Here is a 26,388-nt window from a genome sequence, read left to right on the forward strand (position 1 = left end):
GTGACCCTGCTGGGGTTAGGGGCAATGTGGACTTAATGTTGGGGTGCTGTGGGGCAGCCCCTCTCCCCATCACCTGGGGACCCCCGGTCCCCATCACCTGAGGCAGCCCCCATCCCCACTGCCATGGGGCAGCCCCGGTCCAGGGCCATGGGGCCGTCACTGGTCTGTGACACAGTGACCCTGCTGGGGTGCTGGCTGGGGGCAGCATGGGCTCGGTGTCAGGGTGCTGTGGGGCAGCCCCTCTCCCCATCACCTGGTGCAGGCCCCATCCCCACCGCCATGGGGCAGCGCCCATCCCCATCACTTGGGGACCCCCCTCCTCGCTGCACGGGTCAGGCAGTGCTGCAGCAATGTGTGTGGGTATATTTGGGGGGGGGGGGGGGGGGGGGGGGCGCACCCCACCCAAACCCCTGTGCCAGCCCGGCGGGGGGTCCCTGGGGACACCCCCCCACCCCGGGTACCAGTGTCCCGTCTCCGGAGGTGACACCCCGCACCGCGCTGTGGGGAAACTGAGGCAGGACGCCTCCCGGGGAGGGGGGGGGACACGGACCCCCTTCCCTCCAGCCCCCCCGTAGCGGGCTGCTGCCGCCGCCCCCCCGCCGCCGGCACGGCCCCAGCGCCGCCAGCGGCATTTCCTCCCGGCGCGGAGCCGCGCCGCCCGCGGACCCTCCTCCTCCTCCTCCTCCTCCTCCTCCTCCGAAGGGAGTCGGTTTCCTGCCGCCGCCGCCTCCCGGCACTCGGCGCTGGGTCCCGGGGAGCGGCCGCAGGCGGACATGGGCCCCCGAGCCGCCCCGCTCCTCCCGCTGCTGCTGGCCCTGCTCGGCCGCCCGGGTGAGTGGGGCTGGGGGGGACACACACCCCCCCGGGGGGACCCTTAGACGGGACCCCCGGGACGGCAGCGGCGGCGGGACCCGCTGGTGGCTCCGTCCCGGAGTGGCCCGGGCTTTGGGGGGGGGGGGTGTGGGGTACCTGAGGGGTGCGTGGCCAAAGGGGTCACGGCTGTGCCGCTGCGGGCAGTGTCACCCCGGGGGGGAAGGTTTTGGGGGGCAGCCCCGGGGTGGGGAGGGACAAACCGCCGCCAGCGCCAGGGGGGGGACACACAGCACAGCCCTGCTGCTCTCTGGGATCCCCGAAATCCAGGCTGCGTCACGGGGTCGGGAGCTGTCGAAGGGGCCGTTGCTGTCCCCCGGCCGAGGCAACGGCACATGGAGGGTCTGGGGTGGTTTTGGTGGCGTCCGGCACCGCGGGGTGTGGGGGGGTCGACTGGGAGCTGGGGGCGAGGAATGGGAAAAACCCCGTCAAGCCCTCCGTGGGCCGTGGGGACGGAGCTGGGCGCTCGTCCGCCTCCGGAGCAGGCGGGCAGGGAAGCACTGAAGCCACCCCGAGGTCCCTGAGAAGTCACAGGGAGAATTTCAAGGGGGGGCCATGCCCGGGAACACCCGTGCTGGGTGAGTGGTGGGGAGCTGGGGGACCCGGGGACGTGACCCGCTGACAGAGCGAAGGGAACGGGAAGGCAGCAGCAGCCCGGGGAGGCCGGGGCCGGTGGCTCTGCATGTCCTGGCTTGGTCGGTCCCTCCCGGCCACCGCAGGGGCCAGCGGCAGTGGGTGCTGCTGGGGTGTCCCCGCTGCCAGGCTACTGTCACCCCCTGGTCACTGCCCGGCCCCCGAGCCAGGCGCTCCCTGTCCGGTGAGGCTGTGCCGTGTGGGCCGTGTCCCCCGGCGCTCTGCCGGACGGTCCCATCCTACGGAGATGTACAGCAAGTTCTGTGTCCTCCATAGCTGGACCGTACATCCCCGTCTGATGGCTGTGCCGTGCCGTCCCCATCCCACATATATGTGCCATAGTGGCTGTGTCCCGTGTAGCTGTGCCATATACTCCCCATCCTATAGCTGCGCCATATGGTCCTGCATCCTATGGAGTTGTGCCATAGCAGCCCTGTCCTCCCTGGCTGTGATATATAGTCCGTATACCATGTAGCTGTGCCATCCCCGTCCTACACAGCTGTGCAATGTCATCTCTGTCCTATGTAGCTGTGCCATACAGTCCGGGTCCTTTGTCCTGTATAGTCCCCATCCTATATGGCTGTGCCACACACCCCTGCACTAACACAGCTGTGCTCTGTGGGCTGAGTCCTATGTAGCTATGCCATATGGTCCCCATCCTGAGTGGCTGGGCCATATGGTCCCTGTGCTATTTAGCTGTGCTATATAGTCCCTACCCTGCGTAGTTGTGCTATACAGTCCCCATCCTACATAGCCATCGCATACTCTCCCTGTCCTGTGCAGCTGTGTAGTGCAGTCCTTGTCCTAACTGTGCTATAGGGTCCCCAGCCTATGTAGCTGTTCCATACAGTCCCTGTCCTATGTGACTGAGCTACGCAGTCCCCATCGTATGTGACTGTGCCCATATGGTCCCCGTCCCTGCCATACAGTCCACATCCCATTCACCTGTGCCATACCATCCCAAACCTACACAGCTGTGCTGTATGGGCCCCATCCTGTGTGACTCTGCCATGTCGTCCCTGTCCTATGTAGCTGTGCCATATGGTCCCCATCCTGAGTGGCTGTGCCATATGGTCCCTGTCCTGCGTCGCTGTGCTACACGTGCCACGTCCTGTCCGGCTGCCGCCTCTACCCCGCAAGGACCCGCAGGGCTGGGGGTGCCCACAGCAGGCGCAGTGCTGGGGGCCCTCACGGACACAGCAGGCTTCCAGAGGTGGGGGACTTTGTGCCCCATCCCGCGGGGCAGGGACCTGCGCTGCTCCCCACGGGGTGAGCACAGTGGTGGGTCGTCCCTGCCCGTCCCTGGGGAGAGGCTGCTCAGTGCCCGACTGGTTTAGAGAGGGGCAGGAATGACATAGCCTGCCTCAGCCCCAAAGCCTGGCCCCATCCATCCCAACATCTGAGCCCCAGTGCCACCTCCACAGGGTCCAACAGCCAGGGGTGGCTCAGAGGGTGACAACCCCCCCCTCAAGTTTGCAGCGCGGGGCTCCATCCCCATTCCTGACCCGGGCTGAGACTGGCCAGCTCATTACACAAGTGCCGAGGCGGCACAGCCGGATGCTGGGATGCCAGAGTGGCGCTGCCCGTCCCATGGGGCATCCTGCGCCGCCAGAGCCACCCTGGCCCCGCACCCCCCAGCCCGGCACCCCTGGGCGTTGCTCTCTGCCCAGGGCCTTTGATCTGCTCCCAAAAACCCAGGAATTGTCCCCCCGGCCCCCAACCTGCGGGGGACCCATGGTGGAACCATCCCCACTCCCTGGTCTCGGCCACATCGGAGTGAGAGAGAGGGCAGGCGGCTGGAAAAACATAAAGTGGTTTTTCTTTCTTTCTTCCTTTTTATTTTTTTTCCTTTTCCTGGAGTACAAAAATAACAGTGCCCTTATCTGATCGCCCCGGGCGGCCCAGCTGAACCCCCTTATCTGATCCTGACATAATGCTGGAGCCCGCTGCCTTCCCCAGGGACTGACGGTGCCCAACTGGCACCGCTGCCCCGCATCCCCTCTGCTGGCATCCCTGCCCTGTGCCGGTGGCGAGCCCGGCCACGGGCCCCAGGCCCTGCCTGACCTCCCCGTGGGATGCTGCCGGAGGTGTGATGAGCTGCCCGTCCTCTGCCCGGCAATGCCAGGGGCCGCGCGGCCGTGCCCGGTTCCGTCGCGACAAGAGTGGAGGGGAAGAGGGACGCAGCCTGCGGCGCCCAGATAAGCGGCTGTTTATCTTCCTCCCGATGCTGCCGGCCGTGCGGCCGCCGCGCTGGGGGGAGGAAGCGCCGGACAATACATGGACCCGTGGCAGCGTCACTGGGGGGGGGTCCGTGCCATGACCCTCCCGCAGCGGCCACACCACCCCGATGGTGAGACGTGGGCTGGGGATGCCGTGATGGCCCTTTGCCGGCTGCCACATCCCAAAGTCTCAACGACCCAGGGCATCATGCCCTTGGGCCCTGGTCCCTACGGGGGTGGCTGACTGGGGTCCCGTCACCTCCCAGTGTGGTGGCTGGAGCCACCAGGGATGGGAAAGGATGGGATGGAAAGAGACGGAGCTCAGTGGCTACCTCCAAACCCAACGCAGTGCCCCAGGCACCGTCTCCCAGTGGGAAGCCCCCAGCTACGGCCACGGGCCTCCATCCTGCCCAGCCCCTGGCAAAGGGGCACCCATGGGTGCAAGCGGGTCCCCAGGACACCCCCCCCAGCACAGGGGCCAGCTCAAGGACAGCGTGGCCACACCAGAGCTGCCCAGGGTGGGGGAAATGGCCAAGGCAAACGGGGATTTACAGGATCAGGCCTTCAAGCGGCTGTTTGCGCTCAGGATTTCCCTTGGCAGCCGCCCACCGGCCCCGCTCGCTCGCGCGCCGCGCAGGGGGTTCGAGATGGGATGAAGCTCACGCCTCGGATGAGCTTTATGGCCATTTCCATACCTGAGCTTCCCGCTTTCCTGCAACACGGGGGATGTGGGGAGGCTTCCGCCAGCGCCTGAGCGTTCAGGGCAGCTGGGCGTGAGTTTTGGCACGCAGCAGTGCCGAGCAGGGACAGTGGATTTTTCCAGCCCAGATCCGAGGGTCATTAACGTTGTTGCAGCGGGAGCTGACCGCGGCAGGCGAGCCCCGAGCAAACATGTAGCAGATGGTCCCGCGGGCGCTGTGCCGGCGGTGGGGCCATGGTGACGCCGTGCCGGGGGCGCAGGGGCAGCGCTGGAGCTGGCGTGGCAATGCAGCCCCCTCCCGCATGGTGTCCCCCCCCCTCCCTGTGTTATGTCACCCCACATCCTCACGGCAGGGACTGACGGTCTCTTGTTTTCCGCCCAGACCCCGGGAGAGCCGAGGGCTGCGACCTGCAGCCGGTGACGGCGGAGCCGCCCATCGCCCTGTCCTACGCCACCAGCACGGTGCAGCGGGGCTGTGTCAGCAGCAGCTCCCTGGGCAGCGGCCATGAAGTCCATGTCCTCAGCATCGAGTGGTCCAAGGTGAGCGAGCGGGGTCCCAGCGTGTCACCTTCGCACTGTCACCTCAGCGTTGTCACCCCAGCACTGTTCCTGCTGGGCTGTTAAAAACATTTCCTCTAAGGCACAGCGAGAGGACCCAGATTAACCTCTTCCATGGCGCCTCTGCAGCCGCAGTGTCTCTGGCCCCGACGGGGGTTTAAAGTCCTTAGAGGCAACTTTTCTAACAGCCCACGCTGCGGCTGTCCCTGCGCTGGATGTCCCAGGAATCCCCATTTCTCTGGGGAGGTGGCCTGGTCCCGGATCAGGAGCAGGGCAAAGCCACAGGCACCCGAGGGGGACCACACCAGGGAGGGAGGGCTAGAAAGAGGGATGGAGAGATGGAAGGAGGGATGGAGAGATGGAAGGAGGAAAAGGGGGAGGTATAGAGGGACAGAAGGAGGGATGGAAGGAAGGATGAAGGGAGGAAAAGGGGGAGGGATAGAGGGATGGAAGGAGGGATGGAAGGAGGAAAAGGGGGAGGGATGGAGGGAGACACATCACTTGAAGGCAGCCAAGTGAGTGGAAGCCTGGCCACCAGTGTTGGCACAGCCTGCTGAGGGGCAATAACCACATTGTGGGTGCCCCGGGGCATCTCTTGGGCCAGGGCGGGCGCAGAGCAGCGGCAGGGCTGGGGCTGCACCCTCGTCTGGAGCTGGTACTGGGTGGCACTGTTGAGTGGGTTTGCAGCAGCACATGGGTTTGTGTGGCTGCTCTGCAGCATGGCCCGCTTCCCCTCGCGCTAGCTGGGCCCCAGCAAACCCAGCACCCGATTTTGGCTCAGCCCTGAGCCGCCCGGCGCCACACTCCCCCCCCCGCACTGCCTCCCAGCCCTCCCAGTTCTGCTTTTCAGGGGGAGGTGGGAGCCAGGCCAAGAGCTGCTCGGGGAGGGTGGGTTTTACAAGGGCCCCTCTGCCCCAGCCCGGTGTGACCTGGCCCTGGCATCCTGGTGTGTGAATAAGCATCGGGACCGGGGGTGCCCCAGGGTTGTCACCGGTGGTGGCGGGGGACACACACTGATGTCACGGCTGCAGCACCGAGCCCTGCGGTGCGCGGAGGGAGCAGGGCAGGGACATGGCTCCACTTATAGAAGAATTACTGGAAGCTGCTTTCTATAAGCAGATCCCCACGATGCAGGAAAAAAAAAAAAAAATCCAAGAAAAAGAAAAAAATAACCTGAAAGGCAGCGGCGAGGCTCCCGCCGCTTGCGCAGCCGAACAATGGAGCGCCACAAAACACGCGGCAGGAAAAACAGCCGCCAGCTCCTCCCCGACGCCCGGGGCCACCCGGGGTCCCCGGCCACCCACGCTTGCCATGGGGCCGTGGCCAGGCCGGGATGCCCACGGCCCCGTCCCGCCGGCCCCGTGCCCGGCAGTGGCGGCTGCCTCCACCCGCCCGGTCCCTGGCTGGTTTTCCCTGCCCGCTGCCTGGCTCAGCACTTTGTGAGCGGTGATTCAGGCGGCAATTGCCAAACTTAGCGCCTGATGTTTCGGCTTCCCCATCCGGATTTCCGGCTGGAGGCTGCCAGGCAGTGCCGGCCATGGGGAGCAGTGCGTGCCACCACTGTGCCCCCAGCATCCCTGCACACCGGTACGGCCGGTCCCAGTCCTGGAGCTGGGATGGGGCTGGGAAACCCGCGGGGGCATGTCCAGTGCCTGGGGTGGGGATACTCCGGTTTTCAGTGGGGGACACCCTGGTACCTACAGTGGGGATGCTCCGGTGCCCAGGGTGGGGAGGGGATGCCCTGGCCCCAGTGTGGGGACACCCCAGTCCCAAGTGTGAGGATGCTCTGGTTGATGGTGTAAGGATGCCCCAGTCCCCAGTGTGGGGACATGCCAGTCTCTGGTGTGGGGACGCCCCAGTCCACAGTGGGGTGACACCCTGGTGCCCAGTGCGGAGATTACCCAGTCCCTAATGCAAGGATGCCCTGGTCCCCAAGGGGGAGTGCCTAGACCCTGGTATGGGGGTGCCCTGGACCCCACTGTGGGGATGCCACTGTCCCTGAGGTGGGGATGCTCTGGTCCCTTGCTTGGGGGAGCCAGGGTGTGTTTGCCCCCCCTTGGTGTGGCTACACATCCATGTGGCATCTCTGCACCCCCCAACCTTCCCCTTAAACCCAGCCACAGCCGCCTCCTGCGTGGCTCATGCTCAGGGCCAGCCCGAGGGCTCTCCCTGCTGCCTCTGGCTCCGGGAGCAGGTGGGGTGGCCGGGGGACAACGAGGGAGGTGACAGCAACTGGGGCTTGATGGTCGCAGTGGTGACACTCCCCCCCTTTCCCCCCCGCCAGGCCTCTGCCTTCCCGCTGAAGGTGTTCGTCACGCCGCGAGACGGTGACTGCTCCCGGCCAGTGGTGCTTGTCCTCCTGTGCACCCACTGTGCAGCCAACATCACCTCTCTGTGCCCGGACCTGCTCATCCGCACCGTGAGTGCCACTGCCCCATGCCAGCAGTGACCCCGGGGGGGCTGGGGCCGTCTCCAGACACATTTAGAGGGGAGTCCCTGGAGGAGACCAGTCCACCCCATCCCTGGAGATGATGCTTGAGGTGCCCCGGGGAGGCGGGGACGCGCCTGGCCGCTGCTGGTGGCGCTGAGCATGGGGCTGGCTGGGCAGGGAATGACGCACAGGGCTGGAAAAAGCTCCTGTTTCCTCCAGCCGGTGGGAGGAAGGTCAGAGATGGGGTTTGGCTCCAGTGAGCTGAGCCGGGGCCGGGCGCTTTGTTAGCAAAATAAACCTCCTGCTTTGTTTGTGGCTAATAATAAAGTGGGCCGAGCTCTCCGCGTGCCACCGGCTGCCCACGCCACTCCTTCTGTGGCCCCAAAAACCCCCATTCATCTGAGGTGACCCCCAGCCACGATGGGGCCGGGGCTCCAGGGATGCCCACCTGGCTTAGCTTTACACCCGCATCCTCCCCACACCAGCGAGGGATGCGCCTTGTCCCCCCCACCCCACCTCAGGCTGCTGCTTGCCCTGCAGGATGCCCATCTTGTCCTGGGGACCGCGACATCACGGGGCCCCGAGCCACTTGTGGCCACTGGCGAGGGGCAGCTGCTGGCCTGGGCTCGGGAAACCTACGGGGGCATCACGTCCTACAGCAAGGTGCGGGACCCCCGCTGGGTCCAGCTCCGCCTGGGAGAAGGTGCGTAGGCTGGGTGCTGGTGCAGGTGGGCAGCGATGCTCTTCCTGCTCCCAAAGGGTGACAACCCACTGGGGTGAAGCACGATCCCAGGGGAGATGCTATGGGGATCGATGTCTCTGTCCCCACACACCTCCCCACCTACTGAGCCTGGTTTGGCTCTGGTGACACCCGCCCCCCCCCGCCTCTGCAGATGCCGGCAGCCCACCAGATTGCATCCCCCGGGAGCGCTTTGACGCCGTGCTGCACCTCGAGACAGAGGTCTTCTTCCACGGGGTGAAGAGCTGCTCGCATGGGGATGCCCAGAGCACCAAAACCGCCCACATCGTCCACCTGCAGCCCGAGCCCAGGTACCGCGCAGTGCTGGGGGGGGGTGGTGGGACAGGCAGTGGGACATGCGTGGAGATGCTCGGGAAGGGGTTGGGGTCTCTCACAGGTAGAGCCCCCCCCACCATCCCAAGGAGGATATGGGACCCACCGGTGTGGGATGCTGATGCTGTGTGGGGGATCTTGTGGTTTTGCAGCTCCCCATCACAGAGGTGAACCTGTCCCTGACCTGTCCCGAGAGAGCCATGAACAACCAGATCCTCATCCTGCAGAGCCGGGCCGACATCACCTGGTCCCTCTCCGTCAACAACTGCCACATCCAGTTCCTGGTAGGGCTGGACGTGACATGTGTGTCCCCCACCACCACCCCCGCCAAGGGGGCTGCCAGATTGCCCAAGGGATGCTAGTGGCACGGGGAGGGTGGCAGAAGGGCACCTGGGGCCATTGGGCATAGGGAGGTGGCAGCCCCCTCACTACAAGCCCTCCTAACTGGGACAAACCCAGAAGCCGTCCCTGCCTTGAGCATCCCCAGCTGTCCCCGTTCCCGCTCAGCCCCCCTCCCGCTGTCCCCATCCCCACCACAGGTCTCTTGGAACTACAAGTTAGTGTCCATCTCCCCAATGACGATCCCTGGGGAGCTGCTGCCTGACACAGAGCAGGGCCTCGTCGCCAAAGCCTTCGAGAAGAACTACAGCGTCATCGCCTCCTACTCCGCCATCCCCACCAGCACCCGCATCAGCCTGGAGATCCAAGAGCACGGTGAGGCTGCCGGCACCCCAGGGTTGGGTGGGATGGAGGGGGGGTGTCCCGCCATCTCCACTCAGCCCCCGCCATCTCCCCATCCCGCAGAGGTGGTCAGGAGGGCACCTGCGACGTCCACCCCCCCGGCCCCCACCGTCAACTCACTGGCCCACACGCTGCTGCTCATGCTTGAGCCCTGGAAGTGCACAGATGAAACCATGGAGATCGTCATCGCCAGGTCCCACTTGGAGGTGAGAGGTGGGGGGGTGTCTCCATGCCTGCCAGCATCACCCGAGGGGGGGGGGGGTCGTATCCTGCTCTGAGTGCTCGGGGTGGGTGGCATGGGGCTGTCCCCAGCCAGTGGGTGACTGCTGGGTGCTTTTCTCCCAGCCCATCAAGGACGTGGTGAACATCACCCTGCGGGACATCAGCTGCCAGGCAGAGAAAAACGCCACTCACTTCATGCTGAAAACCCCCCTCAGCCACTGCGGCACCTCGCTGGAGGGCAGGGGCCACGCCAACAACGAGGTGAAAGGGGGGGCTGGCTGGGGCACTGCCCCCAGCCCTGCTGATGCCCCAGGGGGGCTTCGGTGGTGCCCAGTGGGGCTTCTCCACTGGCACCTCTTTGCTTTTGCATGGCTGGAAACATCCTGCTGTAGCCCAGGGCTGAGCCCTGCCGCTGCGCCCGGGTGCTGGCAGAGATGGGGGGTGGGACCCCCCCATCCCATCCCATCCCATCCCATCCCATCCCATCCCATCCCATCCCATCCCATCCCATCCCATCTCATCCCATCCCATCCCGGTGGGGACAGTAGACCCTGGCAGTGGGGACCACTTGGCTGATCCACCCTTCCCCACCTTCTCACAGCTCATCCTCAGCCTGGCCACCGGTGCAGTGCTCCGGAGCGTGCGGGTAAGAGCTGGGTTTTCCAGCGAGCCTGGGGATGGGACCATGGGAGAAGGGTGCCACTGCTGGCTGGGTGCTGGGCACTGCGGGGGGTGGCCTCAGCACTGTCCCTCCTTGCAGGTGGCCTTTCAGTGCAAGATCCCGCGGGAGCTCTTCCTGCGCCTCTTCCCCACCGCTGCCTTCGAGGCACCGCAGACGGAGCTGGAGGTCAACAAGGAGACTTTCGTGCAGGTACCACCACTGCCTCAGTGCCTGGGCTGGGGGGGTCCAGCTGGCCCCAGGCTGGTGACCCTGACAGTGTCTCCCCCCACGGCAGGTGTCCATGCGCTGGGAGGACCACCCGGCCGACCTGCAGCTGAAGGAGTGTTGGCTGGTGGTGCCGGGGCGGGAGCCGGTGTTGCTGGTGCAGGGCGGGGAGGCACGTGGGGCAGGGGTGGCCATGCTGGAGGGCCCCCCCAGCAGCCACGGGAGGAAGATCTGGCGCTTCCGCTTCACCTACACCATCCCCGAGGGCGGGCGCGTCCCCTTCTCTGCCAACCTCAAGTGCAAGGCCGGCTTGCAGGTCAGTGTGAGTAACCCCCCCTGCCATGCCATGATGCCACCATGCTGGTCCCCACCATCGGTGGTTTTTCCCACACCGCCGGGTGATGGAGCCCAGCTGGGAGCTGCATCCCCGGTCGCCAAAAATCCTGGGGGCTCCCTGCCCTGTCCCCTGGCCATGGTGCAGGTCTCCCCCCGTCTCACCCCAACCTCCACCTCCGCAGAACAACACCATCTTTGAGAAGGTCCTGGAGGTGATGGTGAAGGACAGCTGGCGGCTGCCCAACAGTGAGTTTGGGGCAGGAGGGGGGCCGGGATGGGAATGGGGGTGGGAAGGGCCCCCCCCCTCCAGCATGGCGGTGCTGATGGCCTTGTCCTCCCACAGACCGTGGGCTAGGGCTGGCCGCTGTCCTGGGCATCACGTTCGGCGCCTTCCTCATCGGGGCACTCCTCACCGCCGGGCTCTGGTACATCTACTCGCACACCCGTGAGTATCCACCATCCCTGGGGACACCCGTGGTGGGATGGGGGGGCCCACACACATGTTCCTTGCAGCCCATGCACCCCCCCCAGCCCAAAGCCTCCTGGCTGAGGTCCCTGGCTGAGCCAGGGGGCTCTGGGTGTTGCCGTCATCTGTACAGTCCTCCTGGCAATGCCGCAGGGGAATAACCCCACTTGGTGTGGCCACAGCTCCCCAGGGGCCCCCCCTTCTGCCCTGGGGTCCCCCCTGCCTGCTCCTGGTGCCACCGTGGTCCCCCGTGCCCATCTCCATCCTGGGTGCTCAGGGGCTGGCTGGGGAGCGAATCTGGGAGGGTTTGTGCATGGGGGCTGGAAGGTCCTGTGGGGACGAGCCACGGCCACCGCTGGCCACCCTAAGTCTGGTTTCCCCTTGGTGTTTCTCCCCCCGGCCCCGCGGCGGGCGGTGTGAGCCAGGTCCCATCTCCAAACTGCAGCCAGTTTCCAGCACGGCGCCGGCCTCGGAGAGCAGCAGCACCAACCACAGCATCGGCAGCACCCAGAGCACCCCCTGCTCCACCAGCAGCATGGCCTGACCCCCCCGGGTCCCCCCGAGCCCGTCCAGCCCCTGGCCACCGGACTTGGGGACCCACCTCAGCCCCATTAAGCTGGTTTTTTGCCCCAGATCTCAGGCCGAGCCCGGAGGGGGCCTCCGTTACTCATTCAGTGAATGCTTTGGCCCCCCAAGGGCAGCCCACGCTGGGTGGGGGGCACCCTGCAACCCCCCCGGGGTCCCCCACTTCTGGGTGCACCGGGGAGGCAGAACACAACTATTGCCAAAGCCTCCACCAAGACTCCCCATCAAATGGGGGGGCGGGGGGGGGGGCAAAAGTGGGTGCCCCCAGGACATGCCCCAGCACTTGGGGTGACCCCTGCGCCCCTCCCGCATCCCCCCAGGAAGGCAGCGGGCACCACTAGGAGCAGCAAGAGGTTTATTGGGGCGGGGGGGGGGGGGTGCAGGGCTGCTGCCCCACCATGGGGTGATGGGCAGAAACCACACACGCACCCCCCCAGCTCCCTGTCCAAGTTACAAACTCTTATTAATAATAATAAAAATCTCCCCTACATTAAATTAGTCACACCCTGATGCCGAGCCTCGCTGCGGCTTGAGGCTCCCACCTACCACCCTCCCAAAACTGCCCACCCCCCCTGGGTGCCGGAACCCCGGCACAGCCTGGGGGCCCCCCCCAGTCAGACTCACCAAGGTGGGCTGGGGGCCAGGAGCATCCCCCCGCTCCATGGCCAGTGTCCCTGGGGCGGCACAGGCGAAAGGCACTGGGGTGAAAAAGGCCGAACCGGGACGGGGTTGGTGGTCCCACGTCCTCACCCCGGCCGCCTCCGAGCATCATCGGGGGCAGAACCGGCGCTTCAAGTAAAAAGAGGAACTGCAAAGCCCTGTCCCCCCTCCCTGTTACTGGGAGAGCGCAGGGTCGAGCAGCCGTAGGACCCCCCCCACCAAATGCAGGCTGCCGGTGACCAGGACGCGGACGGCGGCCGCCTCCCGCAGCAGCACGGCCCCGCTGCTGGCGGCGGGGTGGGGGTGAGCCCCCGTGGCGGCCGGCGCTGCCAGCCGGGGGTCCCGGCCCTGCGCCACCCACCGCAGCGCCTGGGCCAGGCAAGGGAAGACGAGGGCTGGCGAATTGAGGGGTCGCGGGGCCGGGGGGACAAGGAGCAGGGTCCCTCGGGCAGGGGCTGGCTGCAGCAGCCCCCCTGCCCGCAGAGGGGCCGGGAGCCAGGGGTCCTGTCCCCCCTTCTCCTCCAGCAGCCGGGTCCACGTCTGCTGGTTCTCCAGGCAGCGGGTCAGGGCGTTCTCCAGCGTCACGTTGAAGTTTTGCTGGTCTGGGAGGGATGGGGATGGGGGTCAGGGATTAGGGGGGGCCGGGGAGGGGTGGGGGATTGGGGGGGCCGGGGGAGACCCCGGCTCCCCGGCACTCACCTGCGTTGCTGGCAACTGGCACCTGCGTGAAGTTGGGGCAGAAGACAGCGTAGTCGAAGTGGCAGGGCTGTGGGGAGGGGGGGGGGTCAGCACTGTGGGAGCCCCCAGGACCCACCCATGGGATTTCCACTGGGACCAGCTCCACACCAGCAGGGTTATGGGGGTTTGTTCTGGGGAGGGGGCAGTCCCAGTCTCCCCCTGCGCCTGAGCCTTGGGGGGTGGCACCGAGGTGGGATACAACCAGGGACAGCAGGGTGGACGGACAGACAGCACAGGGCATCAGCTCCACCTCATGGCTCCTTGCACCCACAGCAAAGCAGGGAACCCAGGCGCAGTGACCCCCCGCCCTTGTCCCCCCAAAACCTCACCAGCAGCAGCTTGAGCAGCGCCGCCATGTCCCGGTCCCCCGTGGCGTTGAAGAGCAGCACACGCACCTCGGAACCGCTGCGGGGAGAAAGGGCAGGTGGCCCGTGCCCCATGGGGACCCCCAGCACCACCCCAGTGCGTGTGTCCCCCCCTCACGTCCCCTCCTTACTCGTGGGGCTTGTCCTGGTTGAGGGCGGCCTGGCGGAACCAGCGGACACAGGCCTGGATGCTGCTGGTGGTGTGGGCCCCGTCCAGGTACCACGTCACGGGGCCGCGGGGCAGCACCTGGGTCCGGCCCAGCCACTCCGTGTCCCGCAGGCCTGGACGGGGGGAGCACAGGACATGGCTGGGACCCCCACACCCCCCCCCCCCAGCACTGGGACCCCCGTGGGGATCAAATACGGGGTGGGCAGCCAGGCTGTGCCCTGCAGCACAGGCAGCAGTGGCCAGGGGCCCAGCGTGACCCCCCCTCCTTGAGCTCTACAACATGGCGGGGGGGCCCGGCACGGCCATACTGCACCTTGGATCATGGCGTCCGTGGGTCGAAAGGTGGGCGCCAGCGGCACCGGCCTCCCCGCCAGCTCGGCGTCTGGCGACACCTCCTTCAGCTCCCCGAGAGCTGGGGAGGACGGGGGCCCCGCTGAGACCCTGGGGGCCATGACGGGGTCCGACCCCCCCGTCCCCGTCCCCCCGCCTTACCCCGGCAGCCGCGGCGCTGCAGCCAGGCCCGCGCCAGCTGCAAGGCCAGGGCGGCGTTGGAGCGCTGGTGGGCACCCGCCAGCCCCAGCTCCAGCGCCCGGTGCCCCCCCTCGAAGGCGTCCAGCTCCGGGCAGAGGTAGAGGGGACACTGTGGGGAGAGGAGGGTGAGCGCCCCGCCATGGGGTACCCCCCATCCACCCCACCACCACCACTCAACTCACCTCCCGCTCCTGGGCTCGGTCCCTCAGCACCTCCAGCGGCCGCTCCGGCTGCGCCACGGTGAACGCCGGCACGCCGGGCTGCGAAGGGAGGGGTGCTCAGGGCCACGGGGGTGCTCAGGGCCACGGGGGACCACACCCCAAAACCGCGAGAGAGGGGAGGAGGGGGGCTCCCTACCTTAAAAATGCCCCCCTTCTGCCAGGCAATCTTCTCCATAGTGTCCCCCAGGATGCTGACGTGGTCGATGCCCAGGGAGGAGACCCCACACACCACCGGTGCCCTGGGGACACAGCGTGGTAGTGTCCCCGCTGTCCCCCCACTGTGGGGACACCAGGCCCTGGCAGCCCCAGGGGATGAGCTCAACCCCACCGGCTCCTACCTGATGATGTTAGTGCAGTCGTAGGCACCGCCAATGCCAACCTCCACCACCGCCAGGTCCACCTGGGGACACAGGGACACCGGAGTCGTCACAGGGCCACCAGCAGCACGTGTCCCCAGGGATTCGGGGATGCAGGTGGGGCCCACTGGCCCTCCAAACCTGTGCCCGAACACACACCCCACTTGTGGGGGGACCATCCACCTGGCACAGCATCCCCTGGACACAGCTGGGACAGCCTGACCAATGCAAGTTCTGCCCCAGGGAGGGGCTGGACCTCGTGTCCCCCGCTCCCCGAGGTCCCCACCAACCTGACGTCCCCATCACAAGCTGGAGGCCACCATCACTTACCTTCTCCTGCAGGAAGACGTGGAAGGCCATGATGGTGAGGAAGCGGAAGTACGCGGGCATGCTGGCGTGCACTGGGTCCTGCTGGGCAGAGCGGGCGTAAGGGGACAGCACGGGGCATCTCCACCCAACGCTGGGGCACACAGCCCCAGGGGGGGTCCCCGAGGGAGGAAGCACCCCCCCCAAGCCCCGCTGCCCCCACCTTGGTCTCCTCCAGGCGGTTGTAGACAAGCCAGAAGTACTTGCTGAAGAGCTCCTTGCTGATGGGCTGCCCGTTGATGCGGATCCGCTCCCGCACCTGCACCAGGTGAGGGGAGCTGGGGGGGGGCAGAGCGGGAGGGGGCACAGTCAGGCACAGCACCACCAACCCCCCCAACCCTCCCGACCCCCCCACCCACCTGTAAAAGCCCGTCTTCAGCCCGTAGCTGCGGAGGATGCACTCGGTGAAGGCGCACGCCGAGCCCTGGGGAGATGGCAGCGTTAAACCCCCCCGCGCCGGGGCAGGGGCGTACAGAGCCACAGACACCAGTGGCCCCCCTCCCTGGGCCCCCCCAAGCCCCCCCCCCAGCACTGCCCGCCCGCCTCACCTTGCCCTTCGTCCCCGTGACGTGGATGATGTTCAGTCGATCCAGGTCCTCGACCTGCCGGAGGTCAACCACCCCGTGAGACCCCCGCAGCGGCCAGCGCCGAGCGTGGCGGCACCGCTGCTGGGATGGAGGGGGGACACAGGGATGGGGACCCCGGGATGGGGACCCCCCCTGCCTCACCTTCAGCCCGCTCCTCTCCAAAAATCCCCGCATGGCTTCCAGCTGGGCCTGGGGGTCGCCGCGCTCCCGCTTCACCTGCTCCAGGTAGCTGGCGTTGGTCTGCAGGGTGTTGAGGGTGCGGATGGCGTCCTGCAGAGACCCCCGGGGTGGTCAGGATGGCACCATCCCCACGGCCTCGGGGCTGCGCCCACCGCCACAGCCCCGGGGGACCAACCCGCCCCGTGCCCGCCGCACCCCGACCCACCCCGTCGGGCTCGGTCCCCTCGGCGGTGCCCGCGGCCACCCACGCCGGCAGCATCTCCGCCATGGCCCCGCGGGGACGTGCCAGCGCCTGTCGCAGGGACACCCTGTCACAGGGACACCGCGGGGACGGGCTACTTATGGCCGAGGGGAGCCCGCCCCTCCCTGGGTGCCCCTTGGCCCCACGAGGGGAGGGTGCGGGGGCGGCCCAGCACCCAGCACCCAGCGCCGTCCGGGCGGTGCGTCAGTGCCGGCGTGCCCGTCCCGCTCGCGGTTAATTACAGGCGCAAACGAAGCAACCGGCGCTACACCTGCACGGCCACCGCCGCTGCCAGAGGTCACCGGTGCCACCGAGCCCCCCCCCCCAGACCCGCGCCAGGGGGGGCGCAGGCCTGGCCCCGGCACCGCGGTGTGCCGCAGCGGGGGGCTGGCACGGGACAAGCCCGCGTGTCCCCAGTGTGGGGACACCCCGCCCAGCAGCCGGACCCCGTCCCTGCAGACGGCGGCGCGGGCACCGGCGGCGCTTCCAGCTCCGGTGAGCGCGGGGACACGTCCCGTCTCCCGGGGGGGCTCCGCACCGTCCCTCAGCCTGGGGACCGCCGTCGTCCCCACGCCGCCAGGCAGCCACGCGGGCCCGGGATGCCCCAGCCCCCACCCGGGATGCGCCGTGGCTGTCGGTCCGGCTCCCGCTGCAGGCCGGGGTCCCGCCGGTGCTGCCCCGGGGCTGGCGGGGCGACGGCCGGGCACCGGCTGTGGGCAGCGGAGAGAAGGGCGCGATGGGGAGCAGCGGCTGGCGCGGCCCGGGGCTGCGGGAGAGGGGCGGCCCCGCAGCGGGGCGGGGAGGGGGGTTCGGCCGCCCCGCACGGTACCGGAGCCACCTCCACCCCCCCCCAACCCCAATCCCGGAGCCCGCGGGCCTGCGGCTCGGGAAGGCACCGCCGGCCGCCGCTCCCCGCCAAGGTCCGGCTCGGTGGGATGCCCCGGCGCGCAGCCCGGCGGGGTACAGGCTCCCGGTGCCCCCGCCGCACGGCCCAGCCCCCCCCGCCCCGCCCCGCCGCAGCGCTCGGTGCAAGGTCCCGCTCCGCCGCGGCGCCGCCCCCCGCCGGTACCTGATAGTCCATGGCGGGGGCGCGCGCCGGCCGCGTGCTGAACCGGCGCCCGGCGGCCCGCAGCGCCCCGCGCAGCGCGCGCAGCCCCCGCGCCACCATCCCGCCGCCCCGCGCCGCGCCGCGCGCTGCCGCCGGGAGCCCGCGCCGCCGGCTGGGCGGGACCGGCCCGCCCCCTCCCCGCCACCCGCCACCCGCTGCCCGCCGCCATCTTTGAAAAGGGCAGTGCGCCGCCACGTCGCAGGGGGGCGCCATCTTTGCGAGGGGCAGCGAGGGAGAGGGCGGCCGGCGGGGACCCTTCCTCCCCCCGAGACGGGGTGAGGGGGAGACCCCCCGCCTCTGGCCGCCCCTTCGGGCGAGGTGCCGGCGCAGGGCGTAGCACCGAGCCCCCCCCCGGCCAGACGTTCCTCCAGCTGAGCAGGACACAGCTCTGCGGCCCGGGCCTCCCAGAGCCCAACACCGGGGCCCCCCCCGCCCCTCTCCGGGGCCCAGCCAGGCAGCATCCCCCTCAGCCGGTGCCAGCGGAGCTGCCCCCCCCCCCCGCCCCCTCTGCTGATCCTGCCGCCTTAACCCACCGCAGCACTAATTGCTCCGACTGTCCGCCCCGTTACAGGCACAGGGGCAGCGCCGGGCACCCCCCGGGAGGGGAGCAGCGGCACGGGAGTCACCGTGTCCCAAGGGCAAGCTGGGCGTCTGTCCCCGGGATGACAGAAGTGCTGTGTTACAGCACTCCAGGTGCTTTCTCCGTTTAGGCAAAAAAGTGACACAAGGCTAAAACCAGCCGTCGGGGAAAGGACCGTGTTTATTCACAACCGGCAGAAGTCATCTGGCTTATTGCTTACAACCAGCTTCATTTTTACCCAAGAAGCCACGTCCCCCCAGCCAGGCACTGCTTCAGAGCCCCGCACCAAGAGAGTTTTACCTTGTACACGTCCTTCATCATCCTCACTTTTTGTCCTGAGAACAGCCCCTGCTCACCACCGCTTCCTCCCCTGAGACCTTATGCTACCGACGTGGCTTTTGCCATTAGCCTAGTTAACGGACAACCTATCAAACGCCAAAGGTTATCACCCGCTGCGTCTCGTACACGTTATTTGTTTGAAAGTCTCGGGCTCCATGGGGCTCCCCGAGGACGGCCAGCCGCAGCTGCCAGCCACGGAAGACAAAGTGTTCGGCGAGCGGCTCCGCTGCAGCGGGCTGTGAAGGAGCACTCGCCCCGTACGAGTCGCTCCCAAGCTCCGGCAGAAGGCGTGCGCCCGCCGTCACGGCACATCGGGCTGGTGGCTGCACCCAGGGAAGGCAGCGGACTTGCTCTAGACTCACACCAAGAGGTCCAGGACAGAACAGAGGGCACGCGAGCGTTTGAAGAGCCACCCTGCTCCCAGCACAGCACTCCCAGCACAGCCACGCTGTCATGCAGGCCCTGTGGACAGCAGGACGGCAGGTCTCGGGCTGAGCCCAGCACTCACAGCTCCCTTCCCTGTCCAAACTCCCACCGCGGCCAGCGCTACAGGGAAGGCCCGCAGCAGGCTGGGCGTGCCCGACAAGACTCCTAATTGCAGTTTGTAAGGAAGAAAGTATGGACGCTGCACACTGTTACCAGATTCCCACTGTAAATCCTGGCTGTCCAGAGCCATCAGCTCTGCCGGCCACCCCTCTGGTTTTCCCAGTAAGCCCCTTTCTAGGCTAGAGCCCAAGCTCTACTAAGAGGTAGTCAGGCTGTGTAGAGTGACTCTGCCTTCCCCAGGACATCGCCGCGTTACTCAGAAGCATCCGCCTTGTCCTACATCAATGGTTTGGAGTTCAAAGGGTATGTCGTGTCCAGGGCAGCTACTCCCAGTCCTGCCAGTCACAGCACCGTTTGCCAAGAGTCCCAGCACTGACAGAGCCGCTTTCTCCATCACCAGGTCCATAACAATTGATCCACAAGACTAACGTAACCAGCACAGACTGTTGCAGGGGGGACACAGGCTCAGTGCCAGAGCAGCAGGGAAACAACCCTGGGCTCGCAGGCATCACCTCCCCAGTCCCACAGCTCCATGGTGGCTGAGCTGCTGCACGAGGAGAGGAGACGGCAGAGCTTGGTTAAAGCCAGCAGGCACTTCGCCTTGAAGAAAAGTCCCTTCCCAGACAGAAAGACCCCGCCAGAACATTCCCCGCTTAATGCAACCTGCAGAGTAGCCCAGCCGGGACCCTGCTGGGGAAGCCCCCGCTCAAAACACCCTGTCGAATTCAGTCTGGTTGGTGGCAGCCGGGTTCCTGCCCTGGTTCGCCGGCTGCTGGGGCATGTGCCCACCCCTTCTGCGCGGTGGGGCCAGGTACTCAAACATGGACTGGTTGTGGGTGGACAGCATGTTTTTGAGGTCCGAAGGCATGGGGTCTGACCAGAAGAAGTCGTGGTTCAGCGCGTCGTCACTGTCGATTCGCTGGGCAGGGTCCAGCACCAGCAACTTGTCGATGAGGTCGAGTGCGTAGGGGTCTTTGACATAGGCTTTCAGGCGATCCTTCACCTTGCGCTTCTGGCCCTTGGGGAGATCCAGCTTCTGGTACAGCTCGTATTTATCTACGTTCGGCCAAACCTGGGAAGGGGCAGGAAAGTTGGGAAGAAATAGTTACAGAGAGGACAAGCCATTTTTGCTGCTAACACCCTCAGGCAAACCAGGGCGAGGTCTGCCAAGAGAACAATACTATTTTATAACCTCCAAGCCAGCAGACCTTGTTCCCACAGTATGAGGGAGGTACTAAAGGGTGCACTAAAGCCTGGAGACACACGGACAAGTCAGAACAGAGTCCTCCTGCTGTCGAACAGCACGCAGGATGCTTCAGGATTTCTGGTTCTTCCACAAAAGAGCTACCAGAGAGCACGGCTCATGCCAGCAATAACATCCAGAAAGGTAAAGCGACAAAACTTATTGCTAAATAACAACCTGGATGTATGTAGTACCTATTATCCTTAGAAAGCAAAGCCTGCTGCAATCACCAGCACTTATGTCAACCCTGATGTGGGAGAGACCACAGCAGGTATTTACATGCAAAAGAAAGCGCCTTCAATGTATGCATATAATGTATGTAACTGAGGCATCAGGCCTCCCGAGGTGCCTGCACAACACCCTGCAGCAGATTACAGCCCTGGCCAAGAGATCCCTCGGCTCCATCCCCCACGAGAGGGCAGGACAAGCTGCCGTTAAAATGAGGAGTTGAGAAAGGGCTGAGTGCTCACAGCAGGGCTGAGCTGATGCCACGAATCACAAGCCCAAATTAAAGAGGCTTTTCAAGGTGACCAGTGCAAAGCACCCGAGACAAATCTCTCAACACAAAACATAAAAAACCCCACCCTTCTTTAAGCAGAAATTCAGAAGGTGTTTATCTGAGAGACAACCCCCAAACACAGGATAGAACAGATTCCTACACATAACATTCTGTTCTTTCACACTCGCAACAGCCAGCATGCTCTCTGTGCTCAAAAACAACGACACGACTCGCCCTTCCCAAAGGAGATCTGGAAGGCCAAGTTCACCCTCTTACGTTTAGGAGGTTGGAACACAAGTAACGCCAGAGCAGCAAGGAAAGCGCAGCATCCCCCTGTGCGCTCGGCTCCCAGGAGGCAAAGAGCATTTATTTGCAGGAGGTTCCCCAGCCTCCCTGCCAGCAGCGGGCACACTCCAGTGCTGGGAGCACGCAGCACCTGTGACCAGGGCAGGGAAGAGGCCCAGGAGCACCCGGTCCCGCTCCCTGCCCACACCACCGCTTCGCACCTCTCTCCTGCTGCCCTCCACAGCTTGCCCATGCTCCCACCCTCACCTCCGGTGTGATGGATCCGCAGAGCTGGCTGATGAGGGTGAGCTGGTGCTGCTCTGTGTTCCCCTGCATGATGGGGCTCCGGGTCCACATCTCTGCCATGATGCAGCCTCCGCCCCAGAGGTCAATGGGGGGACCGTAGTCCCGCTCCCCTAAACGGAGATGCCGTGTTAGTCACCCGGGGGAACGAGAAAGGCAGAGAAGCCGGCAGAGCCCATCACCTCGTACCTAGGAGCAGCTCTGGCGGCCGATACCACAGAGTCACCACCCGGTTGGTGTAGCGGTTCGGCTGGCTGTTCTTAGCCAGGCTGAAAGCTCGAGCTAGCCCAAAGTCCGCAAGCTTCAGGACTCCGTCCCGTGTGATCAAGACATTCGCAGCTTTCATGTCTCGATGCAAGATCTGTACAAGGACAAACATCAACAGGTTAAGCCATTAAGGTACTCTCCTTGGGCACCTGGTGCCAGCAGGGCACTCAGACTCCGGAGGTGGAGGACAAGGAAGGGCTTCCCCCCAGCCTGCGCTAAGACACCTGCTCCTCACAAGGCCACAGGCAGCAGGAGGACCTGAGGGCTCAGCACAGATCTGGCCCATTACCTTGTTCCTGTGGATGTAGTAAAGTCCATTCAGTAGCATCTGCATAACTTTCTTGATCTCTGAGAGCGTGAACTTGACGTGAGCATTGCTGAGAAGGCCAGCCAGGTCATGCTCGCAGAAGTCAAACACAAGGTAGATGCTGCCCTTGCAGCGGTTGTACGGAGAGGCTATGGGAGAGGCAAGGAGGGACTGTCAGCGAGGGACCCGCAAACCCGTCACAGCTCCTCCTGACTCCAGCCACCCTGCTGCTCGTACAACGCTCACTAGACAAAACCTCAGGGCACAAGAACCAGAGACAGCCCACAGGCTTCAAGATCTTCATAAAGAGGCACTAAGACAGCACAACCAGCAAGGGAAGAACACGGGATGAGGATCGGAGTAGTGAATGTCAAGGAAAGGGCATGAAAATCTTTGAAAGGTTCATTTTGTGTTATTCTGTGCACATAACGGCCGTGGGGTTTCCTCCCTGCAAGCTGTGGCTGGTAGGTGCACGTACCACTAGCTGCCAGCCAAGCACAATCACTGATTGCATCAGCGATAGAGGAGGTACCCACAAAGACAGCCCCAGGAAAAATGCAGAAACAGAAAATCTGTCTAATATAACATTAGAAAGTGAGGTTTTCTACAACCTCAAACAGCATCTATGAAAATGGACTGATCTGGATCAAAGCGATTTAAAGCTCCAACTCCCATAGCAATTTAAAGTCAATAACAGGAAACCTCAAATGAAGCAATCGATTTCAATCTTGTTCCTAGAGCACACATGCAAAACATTATTAAAAAGGCTGATTTTCATCATCTGTAATCAGCAAAACCTGCTGATCAGCAACTCCAACCAGAAAATGAGGGCTGAGCTCAGCCCCCACAGAAACACACCCCTCTCCTCTGCCAGCCAGGAGGGTGCCTGCTAGACCAGGTTTGCAGTTCCTTACACAGCCTCTGCTGTGCCTTTCCCACGTAAAAAGAGAAAAGCTTAAAGTTTGAGAACAGCAAATGCAACATTTCCACTCTACTGGAAACTGAGGTCAAGGTAGATTTGGATGAAAACTGGAATTCAAACAAAACACAAACAATCAACATGTCTAAAAAATATTTACCTTAGGTATGCCAGACACGCAATCATCACAACTTGTTTAATCACACAATGAATTAAAAGTTAACTTGTTCTCAGTGTTTCTATTTGTACCCGTTCAGACCGGTTCTAGGCCAGAGACTTCTACCAGTTCAGCGACTGGACTTGATATTTTTAAAAATATCATCACCAGTCACCTGCCACTTTCATTTTTATTTAACTGAAATGACTGACTAGAGAATGGCAGGCTTTAACATCCGCTGTCACATTCAAAAGTATTTTTCCAGTACAAATCCATATAAGAGAACGATATACAAAAACTAGCAGATGTTTTAAAGCAGTTTCACTGGAAACAGAGCCCGGCCAGGTGCACTGAGCATATCAGTCACGCAGCAGCGGCACGCTGCGCGAGGTGCAAGTGAGGAGGTGGAAGAGCAGCTCAGAACCGCCCCATGCAGAGACCCAGCCCTCATGTCGGGAGCAGTTACTGTCACCCACAGAAAGAGACACAGAGCAAGTCTCCAACTGAGCTTGGAGCTGCCACGAACCATAATACACCAGCCGAGAGGGACGGCTCCAGCTCCTGACAGGGAAAGGGCTGTGCATGGCCACGACATCAGCTCCAGGCTGGGAACCCTCTGCTTCAATATCTCTCCAGTGCTGGTTTATTTAAAACCTCTCAGACAGGAGTTTTCCCACACAGGCAGCATTTACCGTCACAGCACAGCCATATCCTAGCAGGACTGACAACAGCTTTTTCCAGCCAAGCTGCAGCAACGTCCTAACTCATTTAGAAACTGTTTTCCAAGATGAGCGTACAGTCACCCCATACCATGGGCCCGTGCTCAGCTAGAGGACCCCACTCCCAGCACAAAACACCAGCCTGCTCAGCGGCAAGGGACAGCTGAAAAAAGCTGACAGCCAGCGCAAGGGAGACCCCCGCAAGCTACCTTTGGTCCTGCAGATTTCTATGAGGTTCACCACGTTCTCATGTTTGAGCAGCTGGAGGATTTTAATCTCTCGCAAGGCTGTGATGGGGAACTGGAAAGGAGAAAGAGAGGACAGGGATCAGGGGCGCAGGAGACCAGGCCACCCCTGCCTAGAGAACAGGAGAGATATGACCACAGTAGCTTGGCAGGGAACCTGCTTGAGCAGCACTGCGACAAGTCACTGAAGGGCAATCAGAGCTTTAAAATAGAACACCAACACCAGGATTGCAAAATTTTTTCATCATCAGAGCACCACTGGTGAGGGAGACTCTTGCCACGAGACAGAGGTGTTTGCGTGGTGCTGAGACGGGCACGCAGACACCTCTCCCTCCTCTCCTCACCGGGCACGTTCGTAACAGGACATGGTACAGCCCAGCTCAAGCTGCAGAGTGGACTCCTCAGCTGCTGCCCGTGCTGTTTAAGCTGTTAATTCTCTCCCTAGCTTGCCCCATCTCTGCACACCCCTGGGCATGTGCTTTTTCTTCCACAAACAGCAGCCAGTGTGGAGCCCTGTGCCAGCGCTGACGGGGTTTCGCACAGGAGGAGGAATGTGTGGGCCCAGTCACCACACAGCTACTGCACCACACTGCTGCCACGTGCTTTTGCAGCCAAGAAGGTGATACACCTTGGCAGGGCAACCACAAGACCCAACATTATCACAGTATCAGTAGGAGAGGAAAAAGGCCACGGGGCTGGGATTCTGTTCACACCCTTACAGGTTCAAGATCTGGCACATTATAGCAGTAAATATTCTTGAAGAACAGAGTGAAAACACATCTCTGCCATCCAAAAGATTAACTTTCACCTACGAACCCCACAATCCAGGCCTTCCCAAACGCAGCCCAGCCACACTTACCCCCTCCTTCTCATTTTCCATCAACACTTTCTTTAGCGCTACCTTCTTGCCTGTCTGACGATGTTTGGCTTTGAAAACTTCCCTGTAAAAACAGAAAGAAATCTATGAGCAGCACAAGGAAGAAGGGAAGGAGCCAGATGCTCCTGACCAGGGACAAGACCAAGCAAGACACACTAGAGCACCACACAGACAGCTCTGTGCCGTGCCACCATCCGACCCAGCCACATCCCTGTTGCACCAAAGGCCCTCAGAACTGGCTGAGCCAACCCAGAGTCCAGAGGTCCCACAGCCCCACAAGGATTTTGGGCAGCGTTGCACCTTTTAGGTAAAGCTACAGGTCGCTGCCTCGCCTGTCTCCAGGCTACACTCTTCTTTGCCAGAACCTGGGACAAAGCGCGGCCTCGGGGAGAGGGGAAATAAGAGGGCTCAGGGGCCAGGCTGGTTCCCTGGGGCCAGAGGGGTGACTGGGGAAAGGACACCCAAGCAAGGGGCCCTCAGGCCTGGGGCGGGCGGGCCGCGGGACTGAGAGGGCCGGGCGCGGGCAGCAGGCCCGAGGGCGGGGTAGGGCGGGGTAGGCCGAGGAAGGCTGGGGAGGGCCGGGGCCGGGCGCGGGCCGGGCCGGGGCCGACGGGACGCTCACCCGAAGGTTCCCTGCCCGATCTTGGCGAGCTTCTCGTACTTGGAGACCTCGTCACAGAAGGGACACTCCACCATGTCGTACTGCTTGGCCATCGCGGCCGCCGCCGTTGCCACAGCACCGCGCCACGCCCCTTCCGTCGCGGTTGCCCCGCCCCTTCCGCGTATTTCCTCGCCCCTTCCGTCACGCGCCGCGGCCCTGACGCCGCCCCGCGAGGCCTCCTGGGACTTGTAGTCCGGCGGCGGCGGCCATGTTGTCACCGCCTGTCACTCTCCCGGGGTGCTCGGCTGGGCTGTTCTTGCCGCTGCCGCCGCCGCCACCACCCCTCCGCTGCCGCGGCCGGCCCCTCGCCCCGCCGTGAGCCCCCCCAGAGTGCGCCCATGCCCGTGTCCATGCACCGGCATCCTCAAGGAAGCAGCCCTGTGCCCCCTCCCGCTGTCACCCACATCCCTCCACACGGCCCAGGGCACCGAGCAACCTCTGGTGCTGGTGGCCCTAAAGCATGTCACCATGTCCCCCATCAGGCATTCAACAGCATTTCTGCTCCCTGGCTTTGTGCTGCACCTGCACCCAGGGGCTGTGGCACAGGGACCCCATGGCCGGGGCAGGAGGACACCACAGCGTGGCCCCGGGGGGACCCCAAGTTCCTGTCCTGCCGACAGACATGTGCCCGTCGGGGGACACCACCCCCCAGCAATGCTCGTGTTTGGGTGCAGAACAAACAGCTTGGTTTGGGGGTGTTTGAAACTGCTCCCCAAGGCAGGGAGCACAGGGAGCCAAGGCCAGAGCAGTAGCAGAGATGGCTGCTGGCATCCTGGCCACGGGAACCACCAGGTGCCCCCTGGGAATGGGGGACAACAAGGACCCCGGATCCCTGCCAGGCCCAGGCCACCTTGTCCTGCAAAGAGACAGTCCTATGGGGCACCCCAAGGTGGCAGTGATGCCATCGTGCTGTCACTCCATGGGGCCCGATGAGGGCAGGGACTGAACCCCAAAAGTGCACGGTGGACATCTCTTTGCAGGGCCAGCACCCTCGTCCGTAGGGCTGGCACCCTTGTCCAGGGCTGACACCTTCCTCTGGGGCTGGCACCCAGGGTTTTTTGGGTGTCTGTATCTTCAGGGCATCACCAAACCAGGGCCCCAGAGGTGGCCCCTAAGCAGCCAGGTGGGTGCGAGCAGACACAGGGACTGTGGGGACAGCAGGAGGACAGGCAGGGGCCAGGAGCAGATGAAGCACTGGGG

The 26,388-nt window shown here is 64.2% G+C and overlaps 3 protein-coding genes across 4 annotated transcripts; 1 reads left to right on the forward strand and 2 right to left on the reverse strand.

The window, feature by feature from the left end:
* The first annotated feature begins 711 nt into the window (after nucleotides 1–711).
* ENG (endoglin) lies at nucleotides 712–12,214 on the forward strand. The gene is made up of 15 exons (XM_074846009.1): nucleotides 712–831; nucleotides 4,805–4,962; nucleotides 7,265–7,399; nucleotides 7,952–8,114; nucleotides 8,305–8,471; nucleotides 8,636–8,767; nucleotides 9,023–9,197; nucleotides 9,288–9,430; nucleotides 9,570–9,707; nucleotides 10,048–10,092; nucleotides 10,207–10,317; nucleotides 10,403–10,648; nucleotides 10,851–10,914; nucleotides 11,012–11,113; nucleotides 11,560–12,214. The coding sequence occupies exons 1-15, from the start codon at nucleotides 774–776 to the stop codon at nucleotides 11,676–11,678; spliced, it is 1,956 nt and encodes a 651-aa protein (XP_074702110.1). The 5' UTR covers nucleotides 712–773; the 3' UTR covers nucleotides 11,679–12,214.
* Nucleotides 12,215–12,404: 190 nt separating this feature from the next.
* On the reverse strand, nucleotides 12,405–17,308 carry FPGS (folylpolyglutamate synthase). Of its 2 annotated transcripts, none has more exons than XM_074846006.1 (15): nucleotides 17,203–17,308; nucleotides 15,854–15,982; nucleotides 15,674–15,727; nucleotides 15,485–15,549; nucleotides 15,289–15,403; nucleotides 15,090–15,167; nucleotides 14,742–14,803; nucleotides 14,540–14,642; nucleotides 14,365–14,442; nucleotides 14,144–14,291; nucleotides 13,965–14,063; nucleotides 13,614–13,764; nucleotides 13,447–13,522; nucleotides 13,079–13,145; nucleotides 12,405–12,981 (listed from the first exon to the last, which is right to left on the reverse strand). In XM_074846006.1, exons 1-15 carry the CDS (start codon nucleotides 17,299–17,301, stop codon nucleotides 12,554–12,556), a joined length of 1,752 nt encoding a protein of 583 aa, XP_074702107.1. In that variant the 5' UTR covers nucleotides 17,302–17,308; the 3' UTR covers nucleotides 12,405–12,553. The 2 variants fall into 2 exon arrangements, with proteins under 2 accessions (XP_074702107.1, XP_074702108.1); XM_074846007.1 differs by lacking the exon at nucleotides 17,203–17,308 and adding an exon at nucleotides 16,098–16,213.
* Nucleotides 17,309–17,983: 675 nt separating this feature from the next.
* Nucleotides 17,984–25,278, reverse strand: CDK9 (cyclin dependent kinase 9). The gene is made up of 7 exons (XM_074846008.1): nucleotides 25,150–25,278; nucleotides 24,510–24,591; nucleotides 23,615–23,705; nucleotides 21,593–21,759; nucleotides 21,226–21,397; nucleotides 21,001–21,149; nucleotides 17,984–19,778 (listed from the first exon to the last, which is right to left on the reverse strand). Exons 1-7 carry the CDS (start codon nucleotides 25,239–25,241, stop codon nucleotides 19,413–19,415), a joined length of 1,119 nt encoding a protein of 372 aa, XP_074702109.1. The 5' UTR covers nucleotides 25,242–25,278; the 3' UTR covers nucleotides 17,984–19,412.
* Between the last annotated feature and the right edge of the window lie 1,110 nt (nucleotides 25,279–26,388).

The sequence above is a fragment of the Strix aluco genome, chromosome 20 (assembly GCF_031877795.1).
Source record: "Strix aluco isolate bStrAlu1 chromosome 20, bStrAlu1.hap1, whole genome shotgun sequence".
In the NCBI taxonomy this organism is placed as follows: Eukaryota; Metazoa; Chordata; class Aves; order Strigiformes; family Strigidae; genus Strix; species Strix aluco.

Excerpts from the sequence above, each read along its gene's own strand:
- ENG (XM_074846009.1), top strand. The coding sequence starts at position 774 with ATGGGCCCCCGAGCCGCCCCGCTCCTCCCGCTGCTGCTGGCCCTGCTC. Across the intron at positions 8,115-8,304 it reads CCAGCTCCGCCTGGGAGAAG|ATGCCGGCAGCCCACCAGAT; the intron begins GTGCGTAGGCTG and ends CCGCCTCTGCAG. Across the intron at positions 8,768-9,022 it reads ACTGCCACATCCAGTTCCTG|GTCTCTTGGAACTACAAGTT; the intron begins GTAGGGCTGGAC and ends TCCCCACCACAG.
- FPGS (XM_074846006.1), bottom strand. The coding sequence starts at position 17,301 with ATGGTGGCGCGGGGGCTGCGCGCGCTGCGCGGGGCGCTGCGGGCCGCC. Across the intron at positions 15,168-15,288 it reads ACCGCCTGGAGGAGACCAAG|GACCCAGTGCACGCCAGCAT; the intron begins GTGGGGGCAGCG and ends TCTGCCCAGCAG. Across the intron at positions 14,643-14,741 it reads GACTGCACTAACATCATCAG|GGCACCGGTGGTGTGTGGGG; the intron begins GTAGGAGCCGGT and ends CTGTGTCCCCAG.
- CDK9 (XM_074846008.1), bottom strand. The coding sequence starts at position 25,241 with ATGGCCAAGCAGTACGACATGGTGGAGTGTCCCTTCTGTGACGAGGTC. Across the intron at positions 21,760-23,614 it reads AGAAATCTGCAGGACCAAAG|CCTCTCCGTACAACCGCTGC; the intron begins GTAGCTTGCGGG and ends CCTCTCCCATAG. Across the intron at positions 19,779-21,000 it reads GCGGATCCATCACACCGGAG|GTTTGGCCGAACGTAGATAA; the intron begins GTGAGGGTGGGA and ends GCCCCTTCCCAG.